The sequence below is a fragment of the Pteropus alecto genome, unplaced genomic scaffold, assembly GCF_000325575.1.
Source record: "Pteropus alecto unplaced genomic scaffold, ASM32557v1 scaffold22, whole genome shotgun sequence".
Classification (NCBI taxonomy): Eukaryota; Metazoa; Chordata; class Mammalia; order Chiroptera; family Pteropodidae; genus Pteropus; species Pteropus alecto.
This window is the reverse complement of record NW_006434839.1, coordinates 10,946,665-10,973,858: the sequence shown is the minus strand read 5'-3', so window position 1 is coordinate 10,973,858 and position 27,194 is coordinate 10,946,665. Positions and strand designations below refer to the sequence as shown.

Genomic DNA, 27,194 nt, shown 5'->3' with positions numbered 1-27,194 from the left:
TATATTTTTTTGCTGAAATGTCTTTTATAAATAATGTGGTGGCATTTTTTTTTAAATGTCCTTGGCAAAACAAAAAAGTGAGTAACATGTTAGTCCCTATTTGTGGCTGCGGGGAAAGCTTGTCTATAAAATTTAAAAGTCTGGGAGCCCCTGGTATAACAGAGACGTGTGCACTGGCAAATGTGGAACTCTTCCGAACTTTAGAGGTATCGTCCATTGAACTGTTATTTAGGAAGGCTTAAGTAATGTGTGGAAAACTTCAGTCGTGTGTGTACTAGTTACTTAGTGGCACAGGTATGGCTAGTTAGGCAAAATTACAGCAGGCAGAGTTCTGGTTTCTTTGGCTCCTGCCCCCACAGAAGCCTTCTAGCCTCTGATACTTTAAGCCTGGCCTGTATTTCATCACCCTCCTACAACACTTATCACTGCTCCCTCCACCTCCCCCCCTCATAAAAAACCCACTTATCAAAACCTGAAGTTTGATATATTTGGAACAAATTTTTCCACTACATTGTAAAACATTTTTTCTTTGCCCCATGGGGGACGGGATAATACAAATTTTGGGGGGATTTTCTGAACCTGCAGTTTCCCAGGGAAGAGCAACGTGTAGAACCAGCATAAATTGGTTCTTTGCAAGGAACAGCCGCCTACCTGGCCTTGACACCTTTGTAAGGACCTGGTGACTCACATCCCAGTTGGCCCAGTGCTGTTGCAGTTCACACCTGTTGTCTCAGCATAATTATCAGTAACACCCCCTTTTCACTCTCGAAGTGTCCTGATTTGAGTGATAAAATGTATGTTAAGTGGGTTTAGTTAAGAACTGTCAAGTCTGGAGAAAAGAGTGTGTGGTGGCATAGTTCACAGACCAGTGTAAGCAGAAAGTGGATGGTTCTGTGAGTCTAGCTACTAGAATGGCCTGAGAAGAGGAGGGCCTGTGGCTGAGAAGAAAGACCTTCCTGGAGAGGAGGCTCCCTGGGCTCGAGACCCCAGGCTGTGTGCTTGATTCTGGCTAAAGCTGTTAACTTGGGGCCGGTGGCTGTATGGTGAAAAGGGGATCTTGCGATGGTGGAAGAGACAAGTCTTGACAGAGGCAAAGGAATAAAAGGCAGGAGAAATGAGTAAGCACAGGTGAGAATACTCAGCTATTCTTAAAAGCAGCTGTGAGCTATGTGGATTCAGTGCAAGGTGAAGGCAACTTGCCTAAAGTGACAAAGGGTCTCTGGAAGTTTGGAGGAGAGAAATAAACAAGAACTGAGGCTTCTAAGTTTTTCTGTCTAGTCTCTGGAATACACTAATAAGGTGTTAGTGAACTTTTAAACCTTATGAATTCTGTTCCAGGAGGGAAATTCATTACATTATAGCTTTGAATAGCAAGGGGCATTTTTATTTTTGGCAACACCCCAGTGAATCAGTACGGCAAGTGTGATTTATCTGCTTACGTAATAGGACTTAACAGGTCTTCATGAAAAGTGGTGTGTTCTGTTCCTCCCTTTCCTTCCTCCCCTCTGTAAGGGAGAGGAGATCGTAGGACCAGGTCCTGGAATCCTGCTGGGATCTATTCCGTGTGCCATAATTGTGTTATTACTCTTGGCAGGTGAGCCCTTTCACAGCCCAGAGCCCGGGAGGCTGCCTCTGTTCCGTAAAAGCCCTGAGTTATCTTGTTAAACTCTCCAGGGAGAGCTTTAGAATCTCCTGAGACCTCTCGCAGGCTCTCTGTGGGGCAGAGGCCCAGCTCCCCATTAACCCCGCCCTGCCCCCGTGTTAATCATCGGGATTCTAGCTCTAGAATAACTTTCCTACATAGCAAGGCAGTATAGGGCTGCTAGCCTGACTGCTTGGTTCCATTAACTACTAAGAGGTCCTGTATGGGTGCTCTGAATGAAAGCTCCTCTTACTCTCTTGTCAGAAGAAAATGTGTTTCTTTGATTATTAACAGGAAAAGCTGAAAGCCAATGCAGAGAGAAGAATAAGCTTGGGACTCAGATAATCTGAGGAACAGTAACTCAGAAAATTGATTTTTGAAAGTGGTCGATGGCACAAGGCTAATTTTAAAGCTACCCCATGTGTCCTGGCTGCTCATAAACTTTCGCTGAAATTTCTATGCTTTATATGCTAAAAGAATGTTCACTTATTTATTGAAGAGAGTGACCCCCCACCACCACAAAAAAAGGTAAGAGGAATCTCAGAGCTGGATATTATGGTTTGCATAGGGCAAGTAGAATATTATGGATGTTTTTAATAAAAATGGAGGAGCACTCTTTTCTGAGTGGTGCCTGTAGTGAAGATATTTCAGCGGGTTCCAGATCGTGGCCAAATGGCTTTCTGTTTAACTTCTTGAGGTGTGCACATCTGTGTTATGATGAAGGATGGGGTGGGCTGGGGCACTAGTGTATAGTGGGAAAGGAATGACCACTTGTAATTATTTCTTCATGACAGTTTTCCTAGTGTTTTAATGATAAAGAGAATCCTGGGATGGTATGTTTTAGCATTCAAGGACTCAAACATGTATTGTAGATTTGTGATTTGTACTTCTTTATTTTGATACCTAAAATTGACTACCAACATCTCAAATAGGAAAAGTTTCCAGATAAGTTTGGAAAATAAAACTGGAAATTTAAACTAGACTTTGGGTGATGAACACACAATAGAATATACAGATGTCAAATGATAATGTACACCTGAAAATTATGAATGTATTAACCAGTGTTACTCCAATAAACAATTAAAAAAAAACAAACTTGAAATTTAATGCTTTTCATAGGTAGCGTAGAAGTTGAATTGAAGTTCTCCAGTCAGTCCTGCATGTAAACCAAAATGAGCATATTACAAATTCTTTAGAGATGATTTTCTCTGAATAGTATTGAGTATTACGCTCAACAAACTACCCTCCCTATTGCTGAAAGTTCTGGAAAAAAAAATGCACATAACTTTACAGAAGCAAACCTGAGGGATAGTGAATGCAACAGTCTTCACTTCTCTAGGATATTTCGGGACGTCTGGTATTCTTTCATTTAGCCATATCTGGTATACGGGCCTCCTGCCCCCTTTTTATCATTGGATTATGATTGATACTTTGTACATTGTACATTTCGCTCAGGGACACTGTGACAATGGCAGTGCTGTGAGGAGGAGAAATGAGATAACTGCAGCTACAGCCATTGTGGCTAGGAATAGCTGCTTTCTCCCCCTCCCTGGATCAGGAATTGTGGTTGCACTGATCTTCTGAGCACTGGAGTTGGGGAGGAGGATGGAGTCAGTTAAAGGGTGGGGTGGGAGCTGGGCTTACAGAGCCTGTTAACTGAGTACCCCTGAGACGCAATCCCAGGCTCTTCACCTGCCTTGGCCACCCCCGCTTCGATTCCATTTGTCCCTGAAGGGAGGGGGAAAGGGCTGTTTGCCATCAGGACCATTTTTTCTTGGGTTCCTTAACAGAAGAAGACCTGCGTCTTTGGGGAGTTGCTTCCTATACGTGCGGGGCCAGGACATGAATTCAAGAGAAATAAGATCTTCAGCCTTCCTCTCGCATACATGCCCACATGTAGTAGTTATGAAACAGAGTAGGCATGCATCTAAAATGTGTGTGAACCAAAAAATTGCATTAGTTATTGAAACCCACAAAATAAGCTGGAGCCAGCTACCCTAGAAGTGTATATTTTGAAGTGTTTAAGAAAAACAATTGGTGACTTTATAAAGTGTGTTAAAGATTTCTGGTAGTCCCTAAACCAAATCTGTGGACTAGGGCTCCAGTCTGTGATTGTTTGGTAAACACTATGACAGGCTGGGTTGTAGAAAACATTGAGAATTGGAATCGTTAACCCTACTCGTGACAGGCACAAGAACACACCTGTAATACTTCGTGCACATGCAGTGCTTAGAAGAGACCCTCAGGGTCTAGAGTTTGATGTTAGTGGCTGCATTGTACTTCAGTTGGGGTCTGGTTGGTGGGGTGTGGATGTGATGGTTGGGTGTGAGCCTGTCAAAGACAGATGTGCCCCGGCTTGGTAGTAGGCTAGACTTGCCTGCGCCCTCTCCACTACGCACCTCCCTCCCTGTCAGTGTCTTCTCTTTCTGTCCACTTATATTTCTCTGTGAGCTTGTTCCCTGAAGATAAGAGGAAATAATATTACTCTCATCGCTATTAGTTTAGGCATTCAGATTTGTTTTTGTTACCTCGGTGTTTGGATATAAGCTTTAGGATGTAAATCTTCCGAGAGATTCTTGTCTTTTAAACAAGAATAAATAAGAGCATCATGGAAAATATAATCAGAAGAAATGACAGCATTTGCTCAGACACAAAGTATCCCTTTGGGGGATATAGGAAGCGACTGAGAAAAGTCGGAATACAATTGAATATTGAACAGTTAATTGGAAAATTCTCGGATGTGGTCTGGGATATAGATTTGAGTGGTTTCTGTTGAGAATAGAGTAGACTTGACAGCTCACAGGAAATAATTAAGTGGTTAGAAATGAATTAGATAAGACATTCTTGAAGGAGGTAACAAGGGAAATTCAACATCTCATAATAAGAGGACTGATGAGGGAAACGTGTTGAAGAAATGTTCCCAGAAATAACAGGAATTTCCTAGGGGAGACTGAAATGATGCTGAAGAAAGTTGGAGTTGCATTAGAGAAGGGAGAGACAATGCCGGACAAGGTATTCAACTCTGGGAATGTGGAGAATCCTAGGTGAGTGGAGGACTGGGCCAGGACATGTTTGCCTGTAGGTCATGCTGGGGAGGTAGCACACATTGGAAAACATGGGCTACCTGTTGTCTTTTGGTAGAGAAACAGAAAGAGCATCTGTGAGTGCAACACATGCTCTTAAGAGCTTGGCTCTTGTTAGCTTCAGCAAAAGTCCACTAAGCTACCAGCTGCTTAAGGACAAGGACTGTGTCTTGTTTTTGTGTCCCCTCTCCAGAATCTAGCACTGTTTGATACACAATAGGGCCATTTATTTATTTGAAAAATGCTTATTAAATGCTTACTTTGTCTCTGGTCTTGTTCTGGGTTCTGGCGGGTACTGTGGTAGATAAGATAGATATGGTCCTTGCCTTTTCAGAGCTCGCAGCGTAGAGAGGAAAACTGAAAATAAACAATTATACTATTCAATAGTGTGATGAATTCCATGGGAAGAAGTATAGCGTGGTCAGAGTACACAGCAGGGCGATCTGACCTAGTCTGGGGATTGGGAAGGCTTCTTTGAACAATTTAAGCTGAATTTGCTGGAGCACCTATGTGTCTGAGCCAGGCAGTTAGAGAGGAATAAAAGGGCAGGGAATAAATAACTTTCTTGGGCATATGATAAATGTCACCTGAAGATCTTATTAAAATGCAGATTCTGATTCAGTAGGTCCAGGTTGTATCTGAGAGTCTGCGTTTCTAATAAGCTCTCAGGTGATTGCTGGTCTGTAATTGCCTTCAGAGGCTTTCTGTGCATTCTTCTCCTTATGTCTCTCCTTTTTATTCTTTTGTTTCAGTTGAGAGATGATGGGATTTGACTGGGTTGTTTCCCCCCAAGTCTGTAGCCATAGTGGCTGCAGTGATATAAATGTACAGCTTTCAAACTGTAGGTCCTTAGCAGTAGGGACTTATTCTTCCTCTCCCTTCCATGTGTTGGCTGAAAATACTACTCTCCTGCCCTTCTGTGATCCTGACAGCCTACATCATAGAGAAGGCCGAGGGAGGTATGTGTGGGGAGAGCGCAGGTGCAGAGGAGGAAGTCTTAGGGTTTGGTAAGGACAAATGAAAATAAAGTCTTAAACTCAAGGTTCAGTTTCTTGCAAATGAACATAGAGAATTTCTCTTGACATTCCTCTAAAATCTTTCCCTTTGCTTCTAGATTAGAGCAGGAGTTCAGACACTGATGATTGTTTTAATTCTCTAATTCCTCTTTGATAATAAAGAAAGCCAACTCTCAGATTGTGACCAAGATTGTAAAGCTAAGGCTTCACTTAAACAAAAAATTTGTATGGTGCTCTTGTCTCTTATAGAATGTTCTCAGTTACTCAAACTCTGAACTTTCATTAGGTGTTTATCAAGACTTTTGAGACATAAGGGCTTTCTGGTCTTTCTGAATATAAAACCTAATTAGATCATATATGTAAAAATTTAAAATCCCTGCCAAGTAATTAGCATAGCGGAAGGGGATCTCTTTTTGTGGGGGAATGTGGCAATAGCCTTTTTGAACTGTGTGCTCAGAGAAGTTTAAATTTTGTGATTTCAAAGTGTAGCATTTTATTTCATTTGGAAGAAGAACATGAAACAATGAGTGGATCACATAGAAAAATCTGGTCCTTGGAACACGATAATAGTTTGACATTCATTTTCTCGGTATTGTGTGCTTGGGGGTCGGGGAGCAAGGTGCAGAAAAGGACAAACTTTAAGAACCATAAGTGAGATCTAGTTCTAGCGTTTGTTTTATCTGAGGCTCTAAAGCAACCAGTAGTACGTTTAGCAGCTAAAAGAGTTTTTTAAACTTTATTTTGAAATAATTTCAAACTTGCAGAAAAGTCATGAGAATAATACAAATAACTCCTATGTCCTCTTCACCTGGATTTCGCCAGTTGCCATATCATCCTCTCTGCATTTATTACATACAGGCATTCATAGTACTTACATTCTATAAAGTTGCAGACACCAGAGTAGTGAATACTGAACCATTGCTTCTGTGAGAATTACAGTTAGGTTCCTGTGAGCCTCTGGTCACCACATTTTCAAGTAATAATACATAACCCTGTTCTATGTGTGCTTCTGTTTAAAGACACTGTAATATATATTGTTGATTCATTAACATTGACCTTATGATCAATAGCACTATATATAATTCATGCCTGAATGGAATTCACCTAACATATTTTCTCTGTAAGGCACATCACCACAGCTTTCTCTGTGCTTAGGAGCACTTCAGAGCTACCCCCGGGGTCATTTAAAGCTTACACAGTGAAATCTCCAACAAAAAGCCCTGATCACAGCAGTGATTTTCCTTTACCTTTTAATAGCCTGAGTACTTGACCCTAACTTTTTGAGAGAGGGGTCAAATCCTGCAGTCATAATCTTTAGTGATGATCTTTTTTATATTTCAGAGTCAATTAATTTTTTGTCTTTTGTAATTTTTACATACAACTGTTACTCTGAAAAATTTTTCGACTACCGGAACGAATGTCTCTGAAATGACACTTCACATTTGCCTGCCATTTAGTTTTTCCTGAGTTTTCTTACTCTGAGTCTTGACAACAGTCAGCTCCGCATGAGATAGTGAGGACTTGGCTCTGCAGAAGACCTTCATCCTGGGGACAGTCCTGATAACTGGCTTCTAGGAGATTGTCAGTTTCTTCATGACTATTTGTGTAGGCACTAAGTTACAGCCTTGTTGTTCTTTTACGTAAACCACCGATCTTTTGACTCATGGTTCTCATGTATTTTGTATTTGGAGTTAGAAAGTGCACTGGGAAAACCAGTGTTCTGGCCCCGATGCCCTCATCTGACTGCCACAGTTCCCTTGGCTGTGAGTGAGGATAGCAGCGCTGCCCTGCTTCCTCAGAGCCTTGTGCAGGTGAAGAGGGCTGGAGACGAGGGAGAGGGGGAGAAAAACCAATGTGCCTTTATCGTTTCTTGAGTACCTGCCAGGTGCCAGGTACTGTGAGGCAGCTCACTTAGTAGTCATAACAAGAGAAGATGGTAGTGTTACCCTCATTTATGGATGAAGGATTATCACGGTGTTTGGAATAATTTTCCCTTGAGTTTGTGTTCAAGCTCAAGGCTGTCCGATTTCAGATTTCATGGTCATTTGAGGCTGTTTGCCAGGACACTTTGTCAAGCTTGAAGTTCAGTATGGACTTAAGATATGATACTTATTTACCATTACCTCTGAGGACAGATTCTAACCAGCACTTAAATCTAGTTTCCTAGAGATTGGGTATCTTAACTGATAAAGCAGGGAAACTAGATTATAGATTATTTAATTCTTTTTGACTGAATTTAGTGGTGGGAGAACTTCCATGATTTTGATATTTACTTCTATATCCTCAGAAGAAATGTCCATTTTTTCGTATTTTACATACTCATCCTATCTTTACTCTGGACCATATTTTGAGCCATTTCTTATAATACCAAAGTTGGCTAACATTAGTGGGTCTTTGGGCCAGCCTCTGTGCATGTTTTATTCTGATTTAGGTTTCATACCAACTCTCATGGGTGGTCTTCTATATTTATTTTATAGAAGAGGAAATAGAGCCAATTAAGTAACTTTCTAAGGTCACCACTGACATTGATTTGATTCTGGAACTAAATTTTTATTGTCACATACCACTGCTTCTGATTATAAAAATGAATGGTTTGTATAACTTGAAGTGGTCCAGAATTTATTTTTGCTCTGCACTTGCTATTTAGACTGCCACAAAACTAGTTTTCATCTTACTCTTATCATGTTTTATATCATGGGTTTGCAAACCAGCTTTTTAAAGAGCCAGGTAGTAAATATTTCAGGCTTTGCAGGCCATACGGTCTCTGTCACAACTAATCAACAGTTGTTCCAGTGCAAAAACAGCCATAGACAATTACAGAAAGCAGTGAGCTTGGCCATGTTCCAATAAAATTTTATTTACAAGCACTGAAATTTGAATTTCATACTCTTTTTATATGTTACACAATATCTTTTTGATTTTTTTTCAATCATTTAAATACATAAAAAACATTTTTAGTTTATAGATCATACAGAAACAGGGTGGATTTGGCCAGTGGGCTGTAGTTTGTCAGTCCTGCTTTTTATCATTCTGAAATTTTCTTCCTTCATGTCTCCCTTTTCGGTGTCATTTTGTAATATTGGACTCTTTAGTCTCTGTTGGCCTGGTATATGGTACTGTTTAATAAATGTTGGTTTGATTTGGGGCAGCCAGCTCATGGAAGCTTGACTTGCTTAGTGATTTAATCTCTGACACCTGCTCTGCTGGCACACATAAATGGGGATTTTAATTGGGAAAAATATTTAATTAGTAAGTAGCCTCAGATACCATTTTAACAGACACCAGCTCCCCACATGCTTGTTTCTACATGTGGCATAGTCAGACCAGACATCAGGTTTGGGGGACTTCAGGTCTAGCTAGTCCTTACTCTGCCATCAATACTTTCTTTTAAGCAAATGTCACTTTACCTGTCTTGCTTGCAGACTTTTCATCTGTAAAATAAAAGAGCTCATTTAGATGTTTTCTGTAGCTTCCCTCTCTCTGTAGATGATCGTTATAGCCCCCCTGCGATTTAAACTTCACTGTTTCCAAACTGAGGTCCAATTTGTGATACAGCTGGTCTGGGAGCAGACACTAAAGCTTGTCTCTGCTGAATGTGCTAGTGCACCTAGACTGAGTGACATGGTATGCCGAGGCCATGAGCTTTTAGTTCATTGCGTTTGAGTGCTTGGCCCTCTAGTTTTGCCTCTTGCTCTTGCCAGAAAAAGGAAGCTGGCACTGTTGGCGAGCGTTCTGGGAAAGACCTCCCAGACCACGCAGCTTATATTCATTTGGGATTGTTTGCTCTTCGTCTAAATGACTTTTTAATTTTTAAGAGGTCATTCTTCCTATGGATGGAACCTCTCTGGCTGTGCCAGCAATTTTTTTCCTGATTTCCTTTCTGAAATTTTCTCCAATTCAATTTCTTTTCAGTTACTCTTTAATTCTGTTTCTTTAGAACTTTTTTGCTTCATTAAAGTATTCACAACAGCTTCCCAACCTGAATGAATGGTAATTTTAGGTGAAGTCACCTTGTCCAGAGAAGAGCCCCTGGCCTGCTTCTTTGTCACTCTGATAGCTCCTACATGTGCAGCCTTTGGGTTGTGGCAGTTGCAGGCTTCCAGATGGCACAGTGGACCTTTCAGCCCAGTCACTTTCCTGGTTCTCTTTGCCACACAGAGAAAGGACTTCTTTCTACTTGCTGTATTGTTTTTCAGAAAAACTTATGTTGTTTTCAGTCATTTTTATCCTTTTAAGAGCTTTGCAGATTTCGCCGAAGTTCTGCTTCCTTCCTGAGACTTCTGTCTTATTTCTGGAGGACTTGAAAGTTTTCAGTAGCTCTCCATTCTGTGCTGAATCACCATGTCTGACTTTGGTTCTGAGTCAGCTGCCTTTAAAAAATTTTTATTTTTACTGTTCAGCTAAGCATCTTGTCTTCCTGCAAGATATGGAAATCCTCTATCGTGAAGTATACATTTTTATGTCCTCATGTTTTTGTACTCTATATTAGATCTTAAAAAATTTAATTGAAATACACATACCATAAATATCCCCCTCTTAAAGTATACAATTCAGTGGTTTTCACACAACTATCACCACTGTCTAATTCCAGAGCATTTTCATCGATATGTAAAAGAAAAAGTCTGTGCCTGTTAACAGTCACTTCCTATTTTCCCCTCCCTCAGCCTTTGGGAATCACTAGTCTTTCTGTCTCTATGAATTTGCCTCTTCTGGACAATTAGTATTAATGGAATCATTCAATATGTGGCTTTTTCCTGTTTGGCTTCTTTCATTTAGCATAATGTTTTCAAAGTTCATTCATGTAGCATCAGTCGGTACTTCATTTCTTTTTAATTTCAGACTAATTCCATTTTGAGTATGCTGCATTTTATTTATCTACTTATCACATGGTGGATATTTGAATTGCTTCCACTCTTTTTGGGTATTATGAACAGTGTTGCAATAAATATTTGTATACAAGTTTTTGTGAGGACATCATGTTTTATATTTCTTGGGTATATACCTGAGAATGGAATTGCTGGGTGATAAGGTAACTCTGTTGAACTTTGGAGGGCCTACCAGATGTTGCCAGAGTGATTGCATCATCAGCAATGTTTGAGGCTTCCAGTTTCTCCACATCTTTGCTGATGCTTATGTTGTCTGTTTTATGGATTATAGTCGTTCTAGTGGCCAGGAGGTGTGATATGTCATAGGGGTTTTGATTTGTATTTCCTTTATGACCAATGAATGATGTTGAACATTTTTGCATATGCTTATTGACCATTCATATATCTTCTTTGGAGAAATGTCTTTTCAAATCCTTTGTCCATTTTTTAATTTGGTTGTCTTTTTATTGAGATATAATAGTTCTTTATTCTAAATACTAGACTCTCATCAGATACGTGCTTTTGTCTTTTCATTTCCTTGATATTGTCCATTGAATCACAATGTTTTTAATTTTGACGGAGTCCAATTAATCTTTTTTTTGGTTGCTTGTGCTTTCTGTGATGGTGTCATATATCTAAGAAACCTTTCCTCATCCAAGGTCACAAAGATTTACAACTATGTTTTCTTCTAAGAGTTTTATAGATTAACTCTTAAATTTAGGTCTCTGAGTCTTTCTTTATTTCACACTATATACAAAAGTTAACTTCATTCTTTTGTACATGGATACCCAGTTTTCAATTTTTGATGGAAGGATTATTTTTTCCCTATTGAATTATCTTGGCACCCTTGATGAAATTCAGCCGACTATAAATGTGTGGGTTTATTTTGGGCCTTTTTGTAACATTTTAGTGCTCATTAGATGGCTGTTCTAATTCTTTATATTGGGTCTTCATATTGGCAGATATTGCTAAGATATACATCTTAACAGGTGGATAGACCTGTTAAGCCATTCCTCCTTACAGAGCTAATAAGGTGCTCTCAGCTACTAAGACTCCATTCTCAGGTCAAGGTGATTTTTACTCTTGGGCTATGAAAAAAATATGGGCTTTATTCATATGCTTATGGATTTCTATACATCACATTCTTTGCCCTAAGTATAGTGTGGCTTGGTTTTGTATAAGAATGATTCAGTCTTCTGGTGTCTGTGGTCTGGAGGTTTAAGAGTTAAACAAGCCAAATCATTTATCAGAGTCTAGCGAAGACCTAATGTGGTGTGCCCGTTGCTGGGCAACATTTTAGTGGCTGCCCATGATGTGTTTCACTGTTGGTAAATCTCCTAGTAAACCTATAAGTGGGTTTGAACAGTTTGAGTCCCCATTTTCCTTCTCAGCTGGTTTGTTTCAGCCTTTGTCTCCATCCAACTTGTGCCCTGAAGCCAGGTCCTCAGGATCACGCTGTGTCCCTCTGCAACCTTTATTGGCAAAGCTGAGAAATGTCTAATCCATAACCTCCATCAAACTGACTCATTGTGACAGCTATTTTCACAAACCTCCTGCTGTATCAGGTAGGGCTGAGATCGTTTTTCTAGAATATGTCATCTTATTAATATAATTGGATAAAGCAGTTACCATATGACTTGATTTCTATGCCCTATAAATTAGCAATTAAAGATAATTACCGCATCCATGAAAGTTTGCAACATGAATCAGTACCGCTTTGGCAGAACAATTACCTGTGACAGTTTCCTCTCAATCTTAATATTCTTCTGAAATTAAAATTCTGCTAAACAAATGATAAATTTTACTTTGTATGTTTATCATTTTTCTGTCTCCTCTCCCAGTAGAATGTCAGCTCTCTAAGAATAGACATTTTTTGTCTTTTATTTTACTAAAGGGTGCCACTTACCTAGAACAATGCCTGGCATATAGTAGGCTCTCAATAAATTTGCGTTGAATTAATAAATATGATTCAATCACTGAATAAAACTATGACAGTAATCTGCTGGGTGTCACATTTTCACAGAGGACAAATGACTCGTCTTAGTGCCATGCGAGACGTTAGTTTGATATATAGACCCTTGGTTTTTTTCATATTTTACTTAAAGACATTTTAAATATTTTTTACCCTAGAAGCCATTTCTCCTTGGCTTTATTTGATGGAGAACCTTAGATAAGAGAAAGTCATTAAAATATTTTGGAGGAAGAACTCGTGTGAAGACTATTGACAAGTAAAGTAGGTAGAGGGAGTTGAACAGTATTTGGAAGATGAAATGGATATAGCAGAAAGGAGGTGGAGTGTGTTTCCAACTATTTCTGTTCCTATAAATAGTAGGAAGGAAACCAGTTCTTCCATTATAGACCAATCTCCCGTCCGTAATGGTCTACAGACAGAGTATTTTCATACCTCTGCCAAGGCTATGGCCAAATGAAGGGGGGAGAGTTTCAGAGGAAAGATATACATGTGTCATGTCTTTCCTCCTGGGGGAAAAGGAATAGCAGTGTCTGCCACATGAGTAGCTCTTCTTGTTGCTTAGGAAGTTGAATTGGTGCCTGCTGCTTGGTGTTTTGTATATTTAATAGCATAAAAGGTGTGGAGCAGCCTATAAAGTAAAAGTCATTTCTCTTCAAAAATGTTAATTTGAGCATTACTGTTGTCTGAGTGGCATTATTTGGTGCAGTAGCGTAAAGAGGTTCTGACAGCAGTTTTAGAACAGCATTCAGAGAGAGAGGAGGGTGTACAAAGGAAGTTTTGCAAAATTCCCATGTACAAGTTGTTCGCCAAAGCCCTTAAATGGGGCCGGGGTAGTAGTAACAGACCCACTGTCCTTCTAGGACCTAGTGTACTAGGTAGAGGCATTAGAGGTGACACCTGATACTTAGAGGAAAAGGGGATTTCTTTTCATCAGTCATTCTGTTGTTGAGATTTTCAGTGGCTTTCATCAGACTTGAGAAATAAGGATTATTTCTTAGCCCGGGTCAGTGCTCACTTAATCAGTTTAACATGATCAGCCAAGGTGAGTTTTCTTGTGAACGGTCCTTAGCTGGGAGTTCTGTCAAGGTAGAGCCCTGCGGTAGACAAGACCGTGGAGTTCTCTGCAGTCCTTGGAAAGGAAGCCGAATCGAAGGAAGGAAGGGGTACGAAGGGCCTACCAAGCAGTGCTGGCTCTCCTGGGAGTGCTCTATTAGTTTTTGTGAAAACTTGACTAAAACTGAGGAGCAGGCATTGGAGATGGAGGCTCTGGTTTTTTTCTCTTATGTAGCTGGACTCTCCTCAGCCCTGTTTGGAATTGGTGCATGAATGGTTTCAAGTGCAAGTATTCTACAACATGTTATTTTTGCTTCACCACTCCTGAAGAATTAACTATAAATGAATTAGATCCAGGCTTGCTCTTTTTTCCCTTTGGCCGTCTCATTTCAGGAACATCAAGCATCCTCTGCCCTAGAATACCTGTTCTTTCCTGGCTTTGCTTTGTTTGAGAGCCTGTCTTTTTAGAATGTCAGTTCCCTGGGTTGATGCTCAGGGCATGGGTTCTCAGGAAAGGCTGTTTGCATGGAAGCTGTAGATTTTAATTGCTGGTCACACTTGATCAGAAATGATAAAAATGAAGAGCATGGCTTGTAACGAGAAGACAGTCTTTTATTATATGTGTCATGGTGTAACCAGGGAGGAGGCATTTAGACCAAGGTCTGTGTGCCAAAGGTATTGGGGACACTGAGACATTAATCAGAGCACTATTTTTAAATTGGAATGTGTATATTTGTCGGATAGAGTTTCTGTAAAAATGTAGTAGAATGGATAAATGAATTGTGGTGTATTCCTACAAAGGAATATATATGTACAGCTGTGAAAGTGAATAAACTAGCGTCTAGTGTTTTATATCAACATGAATGAGTTTTACAAAAAAAAACTAAGCAAAAGAAGGAAGTCACGATGGATACATGCAGTAGACTCAGTTTATATAGACTCCAAAAATAGGTAAAATGAAATCGTATTCCGTAGAGATGTATACCTAGCCTGCAAAACTGTACGGAAAAGCACGGGAGGTATTATCACAATGGTTAAGATACCGGTGGCAGTCGGGAGAAGGAAGTGGCCATTGGTAGAGAGGGACACCGAGGGAATCCAGGGTCTGGCAGTGTCCTAGTTCTTAACTTGGGTAGTGGTTACTCAGTTGTTATTCTTTAACATGCACACGTATGTTTAAATGCACTTTTGTATTTATATTAATATTTCACAATTTAAAGCGTTAGTTAAGGTGGAGAGGTGACGGAGAATTGTCAGCTAAGCACGTGTGTAGGGATGGTTTCTCCCTTTGAGTTGGCTTCCTTTCCAAAGAAGAGAACTCCACCATCTTGTCTACCACGGAGCTCTCTCTACCTTGACAAGACTCTCCAACCTTCTGTCTACTAAATTTTTAGCAGCCTTTTTTTCCCCTCAGAAATTTATTCAAATTTAGTAACAGAGAGTAATAGGTAAATTTCTAAAATTTTCCAGATACTGTTAGCTTTTCTTGTTTTGAAGCATGGAAATGAATCTGTCAGATCTAGTGAAGCCGGGGCTCGAGCTCACCTGCTGGTTAAATCATGCCTTGCTGAGCAAAGACAACTTGAATAGCTTGGGTGATGTTTATCATTTATGCCTTCTCTTCTCCCACTTGAAATCCTCCTTTCTTCTCCCCTGCAAATACTGAAAAGTTAAATACCAGCGTGCTTCAGAGCTCTTTTCACAGTTTCAAGGGGGTTCTATGCCTGGTGCCTTTGATTAGAGAGATGAAAGGAGCTACTTAAGGCTTGGGAGCCTTAAGATGCTTCTTAGATTCTTCTGTTTTAATCGTCTAGAACATGGGTTTTCTAGATTCTGTATTCCTCTCTTCGCCTAAACTATGAGTGCTGTCTGTGACAGAAGCGTGCGCATGTGCTCTGGCTGCGCTGCTCTTCCAGGTGCTGTGTAGGGCCTTCTTCCTCCAGTTTCCCCATTTCTTGGGCCTTCCATTGCTTACTTGTGCCCTCAAATGGAATGTGTGGATGGAGACATCAACATCCGAAAAACTGAACAGAACACAGGTAGTGGTGCTTGCTGGGATGAAATCACAAAGGTTCTTAACCTCCACATCTCACGTGCTCTTTACCCCAGCCTGTTTTTTGACTTTTCTATCATTTGTTTAATTCCTACTTTTATTTCTGGGTCTCTCTCACTCAAGTTTTGACATGGGGATTTCTCTTATAAAACTAAAGACAATCTCGTTCATTTAGTCACTCAGCAAGGTGCCAGGTACAGTACTGTTTTAGATGTTGGGGATACAGTATCGAACAATCTATATTATGGTGCTGTTATCTCTAGACCGATGATTTTCTTTTTTTTCCTCCCCACACTCAGGTCCTTTCAGGGTGTGCCATCATCGTCAGAGGGCAGCCTCGGGGGGGCCCTCCCCCCGAGAGGCAGATCAACCTCAGCAACATTCGAGCTGGAAACCTTGCTCGCCGGGCGGCTGCCACACAGCCAGATGCCAAAGATACCTCGGATGAGGTAGGTGCTTCTGAGGCCTCCCTGAGGCTGTGGGCCCAGGTTACCACCCAGACTCCTCCTCTACTGATACAAAGTTGATCTACTCTTTCTTTTCTGTATATTATGAGTGTTCGTATCACAGGACTAATGACTCTGGACATACCCACAGTGACATCCGTCAGTGGGTACATTTACCACCCTTAGCAGTGAGCCCAGGCTCGGAGCTTTTTCTCATACCGTTTTCCCTAGGCTTAGAGCCTCTTCGGGTTTGCTGGTATTTTCAATCTTCTGTCTCTTGGAAGAGGTTAGCACATTTCGTAGGTAGTCTTGGCCATTTATGTTGGCATTGGTTATGGCAGAGCGCTTTTATTAATATATGTTTGAATTCTCCACTCACGTTCAAAATTCAGAAGGATAGTCAGTGAAAAATCTAGTTCTCCTTCCCAAGGACTACTGATGTTATTGCTGTCTTGTGTCTTATTCCAGAGACAATTATTGCCTATCCAAGCAGACACTCTTTTTCTTTTGTAAAAGTTTGTGTAAACATGAATTTTTAAGGGAGGGAGCTTTTATCAGTTTCTCAAGACAACTTGTGGCTTAGTAGTAGTTAAGAACCACTATGTTATGGCAATTTGAGAGACTTCTGAGTTCTTGCTCCACTGTCCCCTCCGTTCCCCTGCCCCTAGTGCCTGGCCATCTAGCCTTTGTGGTCTGCCTTCAGGTCTTTCCTCTCCAGGCAGCCGCTGAGTCCTAATTTGACATTGTTTAGTCATCTTGGCTCTTATTTGAAACACCAGCTCTTGGCTCTCCTTTAGTTGTGCTTTGGCCATCAAAAATGAAATTTCTGGATTCTAATTATTTGTCCTTTACCCCAACTTGATGATGTTGGGCGAGGTGGTACCTCAGCTTTCCTCTGCTATTCTGTGACACAGAAATGAAGAAGAAAAAGCACCTGGTGGGGATCTTTTATTTAAGGAAAATGTTTAGTTTTTTTCATCTGTATTTTCTTGAAGTATATGATAGCTATAATATAGGGTATTTTGTTGAATTAAGATAGTGAAGCAATGTTATAGACAATAGAGAAAGATCCCCCCAAATTCTGCTATCAATAGCAATTAGATTCTTGGGAAAATGACTCAGTAGATTAAAATCAGTTCTTTTTCATTGGTCCTCTCTCAGTGAGCACAAATATTGGAAATAGCAAAGTGCTTAGCAAATGCCTAGAAAGTACTTAATAAATCTTAGTTGTGGTAATCACTAGTGTTATTTGTTGATTTCTGCTTTTATAAATACTCCTAGTACTGTTAGACCAAGTACTGAAGATTAAATCTCTCTCAGCACTTTTTAGATTTTGGGTGCTAAGTGGTTTTCTTGACCAACATTCTGAATAGTTCTTCCATTTGTTTGTTGAGTAACAGCTTTTCTGCTTCTGAGCGGAGAAGAATGTTGACCCTGGCTGGCTAGAGCCGATCAAGTTCATTTCTCCAGAAGGAAGAAGCAGTATAGACTCTAGGAAAGAAGGGTTTTAATTTCCTGTTTTGTGGATGAGAATCTAGGGCAGAGAAACATAAGGACAGTTGGAGCTTGTTCTAAAATATCTTAACTGTATTCTATATAACAGTACAATAAAATCTTACCAGAACTATCCTCGCTGAGAGAATCCCATGGAATATGATCCCAGCTTTCATTTTAGTTTCAGATATTTATACAGTCTAGTGCTTTTTGATTCTTCCAGAGCAACTCAGTCTCACTAAGTTTCCCTTGGTAACTCTCAAAGGTCCATGTGACATGAAGTATTTGATAGCTGTAGATTTCACCCTTTCTCAGCCACAGTCACTGTTTCTCTGTCTTAACAATCCAGTCCCTCCTTGCCCTGCTGCGGTCTGGTTTTTTTTACCAGACCCTCGAAGCTGCTCTGGCTCAAGTTAGCAGTGACTCCAGCTGGTAACTCCAATCAGAAACTCGATTTCCCGCGCTCTTGTTTCAGCCTCTCCCTCCTCACCCACCAATACTCAGGCCTTTATCAAGACCTAGAGATTTTTCCTCCTTAAAACCTCCCTTCTCCAACCTTGAAACTTCATTACTACTCCTGTTTTTCTTTGTTCAACTCTGGTAGTGTGCTTGGGATGTTGAAATAATCTCTTTGCCTTCATTCTCCTCCTTTCTAATCTTTTCTTTATGTGCCCCAGATCTCTTTGAAACAATCTTATTGATTCCCTTTCTTGTGTCATTCCCAGATACTTCAGCTGTTCCTCATTTCCCCTGTGACAAATCTAAATGCCTTAGCGGGGATTCAAGCCCATTTGTGTTTTGACTTAGTTTTTTCTTTCTGAACCCCCTCTGGCATGCTACGTTTCAGCCACGCTGAAGTATTCAGGTCTTTTAAGAGCCACTTGAGTCCTGCCTGCTCATGCCTTGGCTCATGCCACTCCCTCCGTCGGGAGCTCCTTCTTTACCTGTGCCCTGTGAACACCTAGCTCTGAAGATTCTCCTGCTGAGAAGTCAGCTGACCTCTTTCATTGTCTCATTTTCATGCTGTCATAGCATCCATAACATTTCATTCCATGTTTCTATGTCTTGCTCTACAAAAGAGCAAACTCTTTGAGAGGAGGGACCTTCTCTCTCATCTCATGCCTAGTCAGTGCCAGACATAAAGCAGGTATGCAGTGAATACACGCTTAAGTGAATAATGAGGAAAAGAATCTGAGCATCTCTTTTTTGAGGGGATCAGCAGATTGTGCAATGTGACATTGCCCTCTCTGGCTTTCCAAATTGTCTGATATTTTCACATTCAGATAGAGTCAGGAACATTATTGCTCATTTGCTTCCCTTTGTTTCACTGTCCCAAATATCATTCACTGCCTTCCCTCCTGATGTCTTTTTTCACAGAAACTCAGCTCTCTCCTAAGTCCTATGGCAATAAAAGCAGCTCCATGGTATGTCCCCAGCTGTCACTGCCCTGTTGCAGGCTAATCCCCCAGCGTTGCCTAGCTACTCTAGGCACCCTGGATACTGCATTGATGGTCACCGTGGGAATTATATATTTATTTCCCACAGATTTATTGAGTTCCTGTTATGTGTGAAGCTCTACGTTGGTTTCATGAGAAATATAGAAGTGAATGTCACAGTCCTCTGTCCAGTGGAGCTTTTGAGAATTGGGGTGCAGAGAGGTATTAGTTATATGTACAGGTGGGACAGTGGAATGATTAGAAGAGAAGGAGGGACAGGACATATTAAATGTTGGTCCGTGTACAAAAGTAGTTAGCTTTATGGCTTTACATTGTTGGGGGATTTAATCTTGTTCTAGTATTCAGGGGTCTGTCATGTCCAAAGAAAAGATTAGAATTACAAAATCCGTTTCATCATGGCAGACATCAGAACCTTGCTTAGGTCTGGGAGCACAGAGCAAGCTGCTAGATTGCCTGCTGTTGGGCATTCTGTTGGGCATTCTAAAGGGAACAGGGAATTTTGAATCCCAACTACTTAACAGCCATTTGCTTCTTAGATGGAGCTCTGGGACATCATTTGGGCAGACCACACTTATTTTTCCTGATAGGCTGTGCTGACCTTATTTGATAAATAAATGCTTTAAGCAGATTTTCCTATACTTGACTCTTATTGTTTTGAGAGGCTCTGTTGGGATGGTCTTCACCATCAGGTAGCCTTCTGCTGGCTGCCTGTGTGAACGCTTGTACAGAGATTCTCTCCCGAGTGCTCTGTTGCTCTGTTGCCCTCATGAGGAGTGAGGCGGTCAGTCACTTTCCTGAGTCTCCTAATTGCCTTTTGTCATATAATATCTTGTTTAGTTAATTTGCCCAACCCCAAGTGGAACACAACTTGAGAAGGCTGGTTTAAGAAAGGATGATTACAGAAGCTAGATATTTTTTCTTATAAAATTAGGTATATGTTTTTTTCAAGTCCTCCAGCATGACTTTCTCTTTTAGCCCAGTGACCAGCTATAAAATGCAAGGTCCTTAGGGAAGGGTGCTCCTTCAGCAAGCTCTAAAAACTTTTAGGAATTCTGCTTAGTTGGTAGATATTGGAGGTTTTCCCATGAGGGCTAGATATTTCCTTGTGAACTGACCCTTGATAAATGAATTTTTACCAAAGTCTTGGCTTCCTTTAAGAGTGCTTGTCTCATTGGAGCTGTTCCAAGTGTCAGGAAGGCAGAGTGTTACTGAATTTTAGATATTAGTATGGCACTCAGAAATAAATCGTAGACATTAGATCTGATGCTGAAAATGTTTTTAGAGTAAGTGGATCACTAAGTTAATAAAAATGGTAGGAGCCTATGTTAACTTGACTCAGTAGTGTTTCTGTGATTGTTTGATAATTGGGCTTACTTATCAGTTATCAGACTCTTTTGGTGTTTTCATTTCTAGGAGTGAGCAAGGGGTAGAAATGGGCCATAAAAATATGGTAAGCTCTGTGTTGCCATTGGATGATTGAGTCTTTTGCTTATTGGTGTGTGGAGAAGAGAGCATTAGATGCGTTAGTATCAGCTTGTTTTTGTGTCTTCGAGAGCACTTACCCACATTAAGTTCTTCCTAGAACCATCCACAATTGATATCATATAACAGGACCAGTTTTATGAACACTAGCCCAGCAGGTCGCTTGGCTTTTGGTTTCTGGGAAGTCATATGGATGTTTTTCTTCTTGAAAAGCTTGTTGGATAATCTTCATGGGCTGAAAAGGTCAGCAGGGGGTTCCTTTTCAGGCCATGGATGTACCGTTGTGCCTTTGTCATGTGTAGGCCGAGTTCTGTAGCTCCATGAGATTATAATGGATAGTCCATGCCTATTGTATACCCCTCTTCCCATTTATACTTTGCATGTTTTCTGCATGTGAGTGCCTGCTGATCATAAACTCCTAGAACTCTTACCCCCTCCTTCCTCATTTCTGTTGTTCTAAGGGAAATTAGGGCACTGAGCTAGGTTCAGACCATAAATTCAAGCACCCGTGGCTGCTGACTGTGACAGGGCTGCTTCAGAGGAGATGTCTCCTTTTGTCTATACCGTCCTAGAAGGGATGGTCTGGGGATAGGTAAAATCATTCCTTTGCACAGTATCTTGAGATCACATGGAGACTCTGCATCCCATTGTATGAATGTGTGGCTCACTCGTTATGTCAGTGTCAAAGCGATCTCTGACCAGAGTCTGTTACCAGTGTCTTCCCCAAGATCTGGGACCTATCTAGGGTCGCGCTGGTACAGCTTCAGACTAGAGTAGTAGAAAAAGAGGAGACATTTTGGGGAGAATAGTTCTTACCCTTCTCAACTCTGTTGGCTATTCTTCAAAAAGGTGGAGGAAATGACATAAACAAGGCTCTTGAGTAGGGAACTCCCTCTGAAGTGATAGCACTAGAACCGTATCCTTATTCCAACAGTGCCTTGAACTGGTTTCAGGCTGGTTTAATAGTCAGTGAGAGTGCTTTGTAAACTGGAAGGAGGCAAGTAAATGGAGGTCAAAGTTGTTGTTTATGACTTCCCTTTGGCTAGGCGAGTTCCTGGAGTCTGGACTTCCCACCCAGGAGCGGGCGGGTTGGTAAATGTAGAGCATTGTGAGTAGTGGGTGACACGTGGTAAGTGCTATAAAATTATTGCAATTATTATTCATCAAGTAAGCTATAACTTTGAATAGACAGTGATGGGGGAAAAAGTACTATTACCAGTGTCTGGATAGCCCTGAGGCCTGTTTTTAGGGCCTGTGCTAGTTAATGACTAGACCCTCATTTTTTATGAGCTCCCTAAGTGTGTGATCTGTTCTGTGTGCATTTCATTTTTATAGTCTCCTCAGGGCCCAGCGCAGGGCCAGAATATTGAAGGAATGAACTTGAATGCTGATTATGGTGGGAAGCTAGACAGTTGTCTTGTGACGTTTGTTTTGTCTTTCAGCCCTGGGCATTTCCTGCACGAGAGTTCCTTCGGAAGAAGCTGATTGGGAAGGAAGTCTGTTTCACGATAGAAAATAAGACTCCGCAGGGGCGAGAGTATGGCATGATCTACCTGGGAAAAGGTGAGTAGCAAGGAGGAAAGGATGCATTTCTCTTCAAGTCTAAAGTTCCTCCAAAGATCACTTTTCATCTGGTGGGAGGTTGGCCGTGCGTACTGGTGGCGGTAGCTCTAGGGCAGTCGGCTGTCGATGTAGTTGGAAGTGCCCTGGGTACTGAAGCCCCTGGCACACAGTGTTGAGAAACACCCCCAATATGCCAGTCCTCGTGTGCTGCTGTGCCTGCTTTCCTGCCTTGGGTTAGCTGTGTTGTACAGCATGCATTCTCCGCTTTGTGTAGGGCTATAGGCCCTTAGCCCGCGGAACTCTGGCTCTGTGTTTCTAGGTCATAGTGCTAATTGAATTCCTGTAGATTTCTGATTGCATCGTCTATTTCCTTTATCTATTTTGTGAGTTTTCTTTTCCTCATGGGGACTCTTTAGGAAAGGAAGATTGGTTTTGGCCTGTGGTTTTTTGAAAGCTATATATTTTGTGATTGAATGGAAAGAATACAAGCTTCGCAGTTGTGAGCCTTTGGGTTAGAATTCTGGCTCTCCCCTCATGAACTCTTACTTAACCCTTAACTTAACCTTTCTAAGCCCTAGTTTATTTGTAAGTTATTAAGAGAGTTTAAAGAGATAGTGTATGTAAGGCACCTAGCTCTGGCACAGAGTGTGTACTCACTCAGTAAGCATATTTTTGTGTGCACACATATGCTGGTGGTTTAGCTGGGCCCCTGGCTCATGAGATATTAGGTGCTCTGATCTTTTTGAGTAAGTAGAGGGAAAGTAAGATTATGGAGTAGAGTTTGAACAGAAATAGGACATTGAAAGACTTGGTACAATGTTCTACCTAAAGCGTAAAATAGTTGTTCATCTGGAATTATTTTGAAAGCAGATAATTTTTTTTTGAAGTTTCCTTGTGTTTCTTTGATAAAATAAGCTTCCCACTGAACTGCATTAGATAATTTATTTGACTTGGGTAGTCAGTGCTGGAAGTAAGCAAGAAGGTAGAATGGCAAGGCTAGCAACATCCCCTTAAGATTCTGATTTTAATTGTAGAGGCCTTAGAAAAACTCGCTGGGCATTGCCTTGGCGGCGTCTTGTAGAATTTACCCTGTGGAGAAACACTACCCTTTTCAGCCTCCCAAACAGATGGCTCTCTGCTTCTTGATTGAATGGGAAGTTAGAAATTTATGGAGTCTTTTCAAAAAGAGAAATAGACATTTGCCTTTTATCCATAATTCAAGTGATATAGTAGGAAATAAAACATTTAAGCATTATCGTTGGGTGGTTACTGGTTAGAAAGAATATGGGATAAATAGAAGCACACTGTCTTCAAAATGCAAATGTTCAAGGATTTTATTACCTAAAAATGCTGATGCAATAACAGCTGGTTAGTCTTCTGTTATCCTGAAGAGACTACACTGGACTGCAGATAATTGCGGGCACAGATATCTCTATAAAGAGCCACGTCTAAGAGTTTGTTTAAATAACCTTGATCTTGAACTAAAATGGTCAAATTAAGAGAATCCGACAAAATGATCTTTAAAGTTGTTTTTCACAAGTTCGTTTTTTAAACTGACCCAAATTACAAGTTGGATGTAATTTAGCAATTAACATACTAATGTTTAGAATAAAACCTGGCACATAGGATCTGATCAATAAATACGTGATCAGTAAATATGTACTGAAAGAATGATTGAAACTACCTACATCTAAAGTTTAATATTTTCACTCAGGTGCTTTAACCAACTCTTAATGCCAATTCTAATGAAAGGAAACAGTCGCTTAGATAAGTAGTTAGTATTCATATATTTACCCTGTTTTGTGGCTGCTCAGTCTTTTTATGATGAGGGAGAAAGGTAAAATTTGAGAAATTGTGGTTAACCTACAACTTATTTAAAAAAGGTGATTACTCTTCCGACTTTTGGAGAAAATAGTCACCTAACTGCTCTTAGTACCATCCCCAATTGTGACTTGGTCAAATTCATAACTCGATATGTAAAAAGAATCAGATACTTGCCCTATGAATTCCATTTTCAATATTCATCAACTGCATTTTGTTGCCTCCTTTGGGAAGTTGGTCTAGAAAAAGGTATTTTTCTCACTTTGAAAGAGCAATCAGAACTCAGTTTTTCGGAGTGGGCCCGCTGACAGCCATTATTAGAGCACTCTGTGCCAAGACAGTGAGAGCTGTCGGCTATGCTTTTGCCAGGTTGGTTTTATGGCCACTCACCTGGTTTGTACCTGGGCTTCATTCATTTGCCCGTGACTCTCGGCCTCTCACTACTCAACTTTCCCCCTAATCATCGACTCTTTCCTTCTGACTTCATTTTTTGGGATTCCTGTTGTTTCGAAAGAACCCATGTAATATTTACTGATGTCAGGTAGCTGTGTGCGTCTGTGTCTGGCCTCAGCAGTAACTTCAGTGGAAAGGTTCTTGTGAGCCACACTTGACCTCAGAACCTGAGCATCCTTTGTATTGTTATCATTCATCTTAACTTTTTCTGGTAAGAAAGAGGCTTACAATTTGCCTCTGCAGAAATTTGGGCATGCTAATGGCAAGGCATTAGGTTGGATTTGGGGGTGGGTGGGTTTACTTGTTATTGCTTACAGAAGTTATTGTATAGTGTACTGAATATAAATCTTACAGAATTTTGTTCTGTGCTGACATTACCTCTCTGCTAGACTGCTGTGTTTCAGTTTGTCTAGGAGCTTGTTCTCTGCTGTATCAAAGATCTTTATGCGGTGATTCTCTCATAGATGTCTTCCTTTATCATTTAGACTGACAAGCAGACATTTAAGAGAATACACTGAGCCTAAAAGCTTCAATGGCATGGAAATGCAATTAATGTTTCAAGTACCCAGGTAAAACCTAATCAGGTCAGGTTTCATGTTTAACTTCATTTTTCTTTCCTGCTCTGAAGGCTGCTGTGTGAGAGATTAACAATCTAGACACTGTCCTCAGTGTCTCTGTGAGCAGGAGAAAGTTTTGGTCAAATGGTATATCTTGTCTTGGTGTTCTGTTGGAGCAGAGAATATGACATCCTGAGAGGAATTGGATTTTCTGGTGTAAAATGTTATAGAGAAATCTATCTCTCTGATTATGTGCTATGTTTTTAATTCCTATGCGCTTGACAATTTATAGATCTTATTGTTTAATTCTCACAAGATGGGTATCTAGGCAGGTGCTCCTCCCACTTTATAGATGAGAAAACTAAGATGCTGAGAGAATGGCAGAATGGCAGAATTGTATGCAGTGCCAGGCTTCTTCTTGGGTCAGTGCTCTTTATACTGTCTTGGACTGCCACATGTGTCTTACTTTCTTGTCAGTCTCCACTAGTTCCTGAGATTGTGTTTGGCCAAGGTGATACACAAGAAAATTAGAAACAAAGTCGTGAGAAAAAGATTTATAGACCTTCAGGTGTTAGGGACTAGAAGTTTTGGAAGAAGAGGTTTTCTAAAAACCCAACGTGGCATCGCTGACTTGGGTAATTCTCTGGCATCATTGTTCTCCTTGAAGAGCTTCGGGCGAAAGTGGGCTCTATTTCAGCTCTTTTGGCATTGGAGGCAGATTCAAATCTTGTGTTTAATTTTCGTTTTTCCTCCTCAGATACCAGTGGGGAAAACATTGCAGAGTCCCTGGTTGCAGAGGGCTTGGCCACCCGGAGAGAAGGCATGAGAGCTATTAAGTAAGTCTTCTGACCCTCTGACTTCCTTCTTTTCCACTGTGAGAGCGGCAGTCACTCGAGGGAGGTTGGGTCACCTCTACATTGACTTTGCTGCATTTTCATTCTGGCCCCTGCGTTAAATGGGTAACTTCTGGTGCTCTCTGGCTTTTAGGACATTGCTGCCCAGGTGTGGATTATTCTAAGCTAGCAGGTTACTCAGCATTTGTTAGTGGCATTTAATAAGTATAACTCCTTTAAAAATAGGCTTTGAGACAAGGCAGCACTATTCTTAAGAGTCAACAGGCTGTGTCTTACACCTTAGATTGTCTGTTCTGGAGTATTATCCTTCCATCCCAAAAGATCCATTGAGCACTTACTATGTGCCAGGTTGGAGCAGTGACCAGACTTAGTTTCTGCTAACATTTTAATGGGGAGATAGACGATAAACCAATACAAATAGATATACAGTATGTCATATGCAAGGAATAGTGCAATGAAAAAGTGGAATGAATAAATAGAATTCAAAGCAAAGTCTGCTGCTTAGAATCTAGTGAAACTGACAAGGGCTCAATGGTTCTGTTTTAAAGTCAGGAAAAATTTGTCTGTCCAAAGCCATTTAAGTCTCTTTTAGTCTATGTATCTGTAGGTACTTAATAAGTAGTACGTCAGAATGTATTTGTTTAGCTAATGGCAGTGTGGACTTATTAGAAATGAGTGTTAGGTGTGTAAGCTTTATAGCTCATGTGTCATGTTCAAGTTCACCAGTGTTGGCTCTCAGTAGGATAGATCGCAGCTGGCTTTAATTAACACTTTAGTCTCCGAAAAGTGATATGCTACATCAGTAATTTGGAGGCCAAAGATGCTGTTTAAATCATTAATTCCTTGTTTTATTAGATGACTGTGATAGCTGAAGAAAAGGCTTTGGATAAACATTTGCATGGACTGTACCAATAACATACTGAACAAAGGCAAAAATGCACATTTTGCCTTCTTCCTGCCTTCATAGACTTGGGGTCCTCTTAGTCACCACATACTTCTGTGGTTCTTTCTACTTCAAATTGTTATTTGCTGGAGCCTGTAATCTAGGGTGTGAGCGTGTGGGAATTTGTTGAAGACATTTGTGTTAGGTGGGGTTTTTGGAAGTGTGCCGAAGTTGTATCTTAAGCACAGTTGCTGCCATGATTACCGTTGCACCGCTTTTTAGGAGTCCAGTTTGTAACCAGAATGAAGAATTAAAAAAAAGCCCATAGCGGTACTTACCATCTCAACAAGGAAATCTCCCTTGCCAGTTCTTTTTCTCCAAAGTTGTCTTGACTTAAAGCCTCATTTTCTCAGTTTTTATGATCGCTTCTCTCTCTTAAGCTACATTTTCCTGTTGGATTCTGGCTGTACTTTTGGATCCCTGAGGATGTGATTACCTTT

General features: G+C 40.7%; 1 protein-coding gene across 1 annotated transcript in view; it reads left to right on the top strand.

Annotated features, from left to right (window-relative positions):
- Positions 1-27,194, top strand: part of SND1 (staphylococcal nuclease and tudor domain containing 1) — a 391,519-nt gene that overhangs the window by 11,092 nt on the left and 353,233 nt on the right. The window contains exons 2-4 of the mRNA XM_006910547.3: positions 15,984-16,133; positions 22,006-22,126; positions 25,715-25,793. Coding sequence (XP_006910609.1) covers positions 15,984-16,133; positions 22,006-22,126; positions 25,715-25,793 — 350 coding nt within the window. The remainder of the gene's footprint in view (positions 1-15,983; positions 16,134-22,005; positions 22,127-25,714; positions 25,794-27,194) is intronic.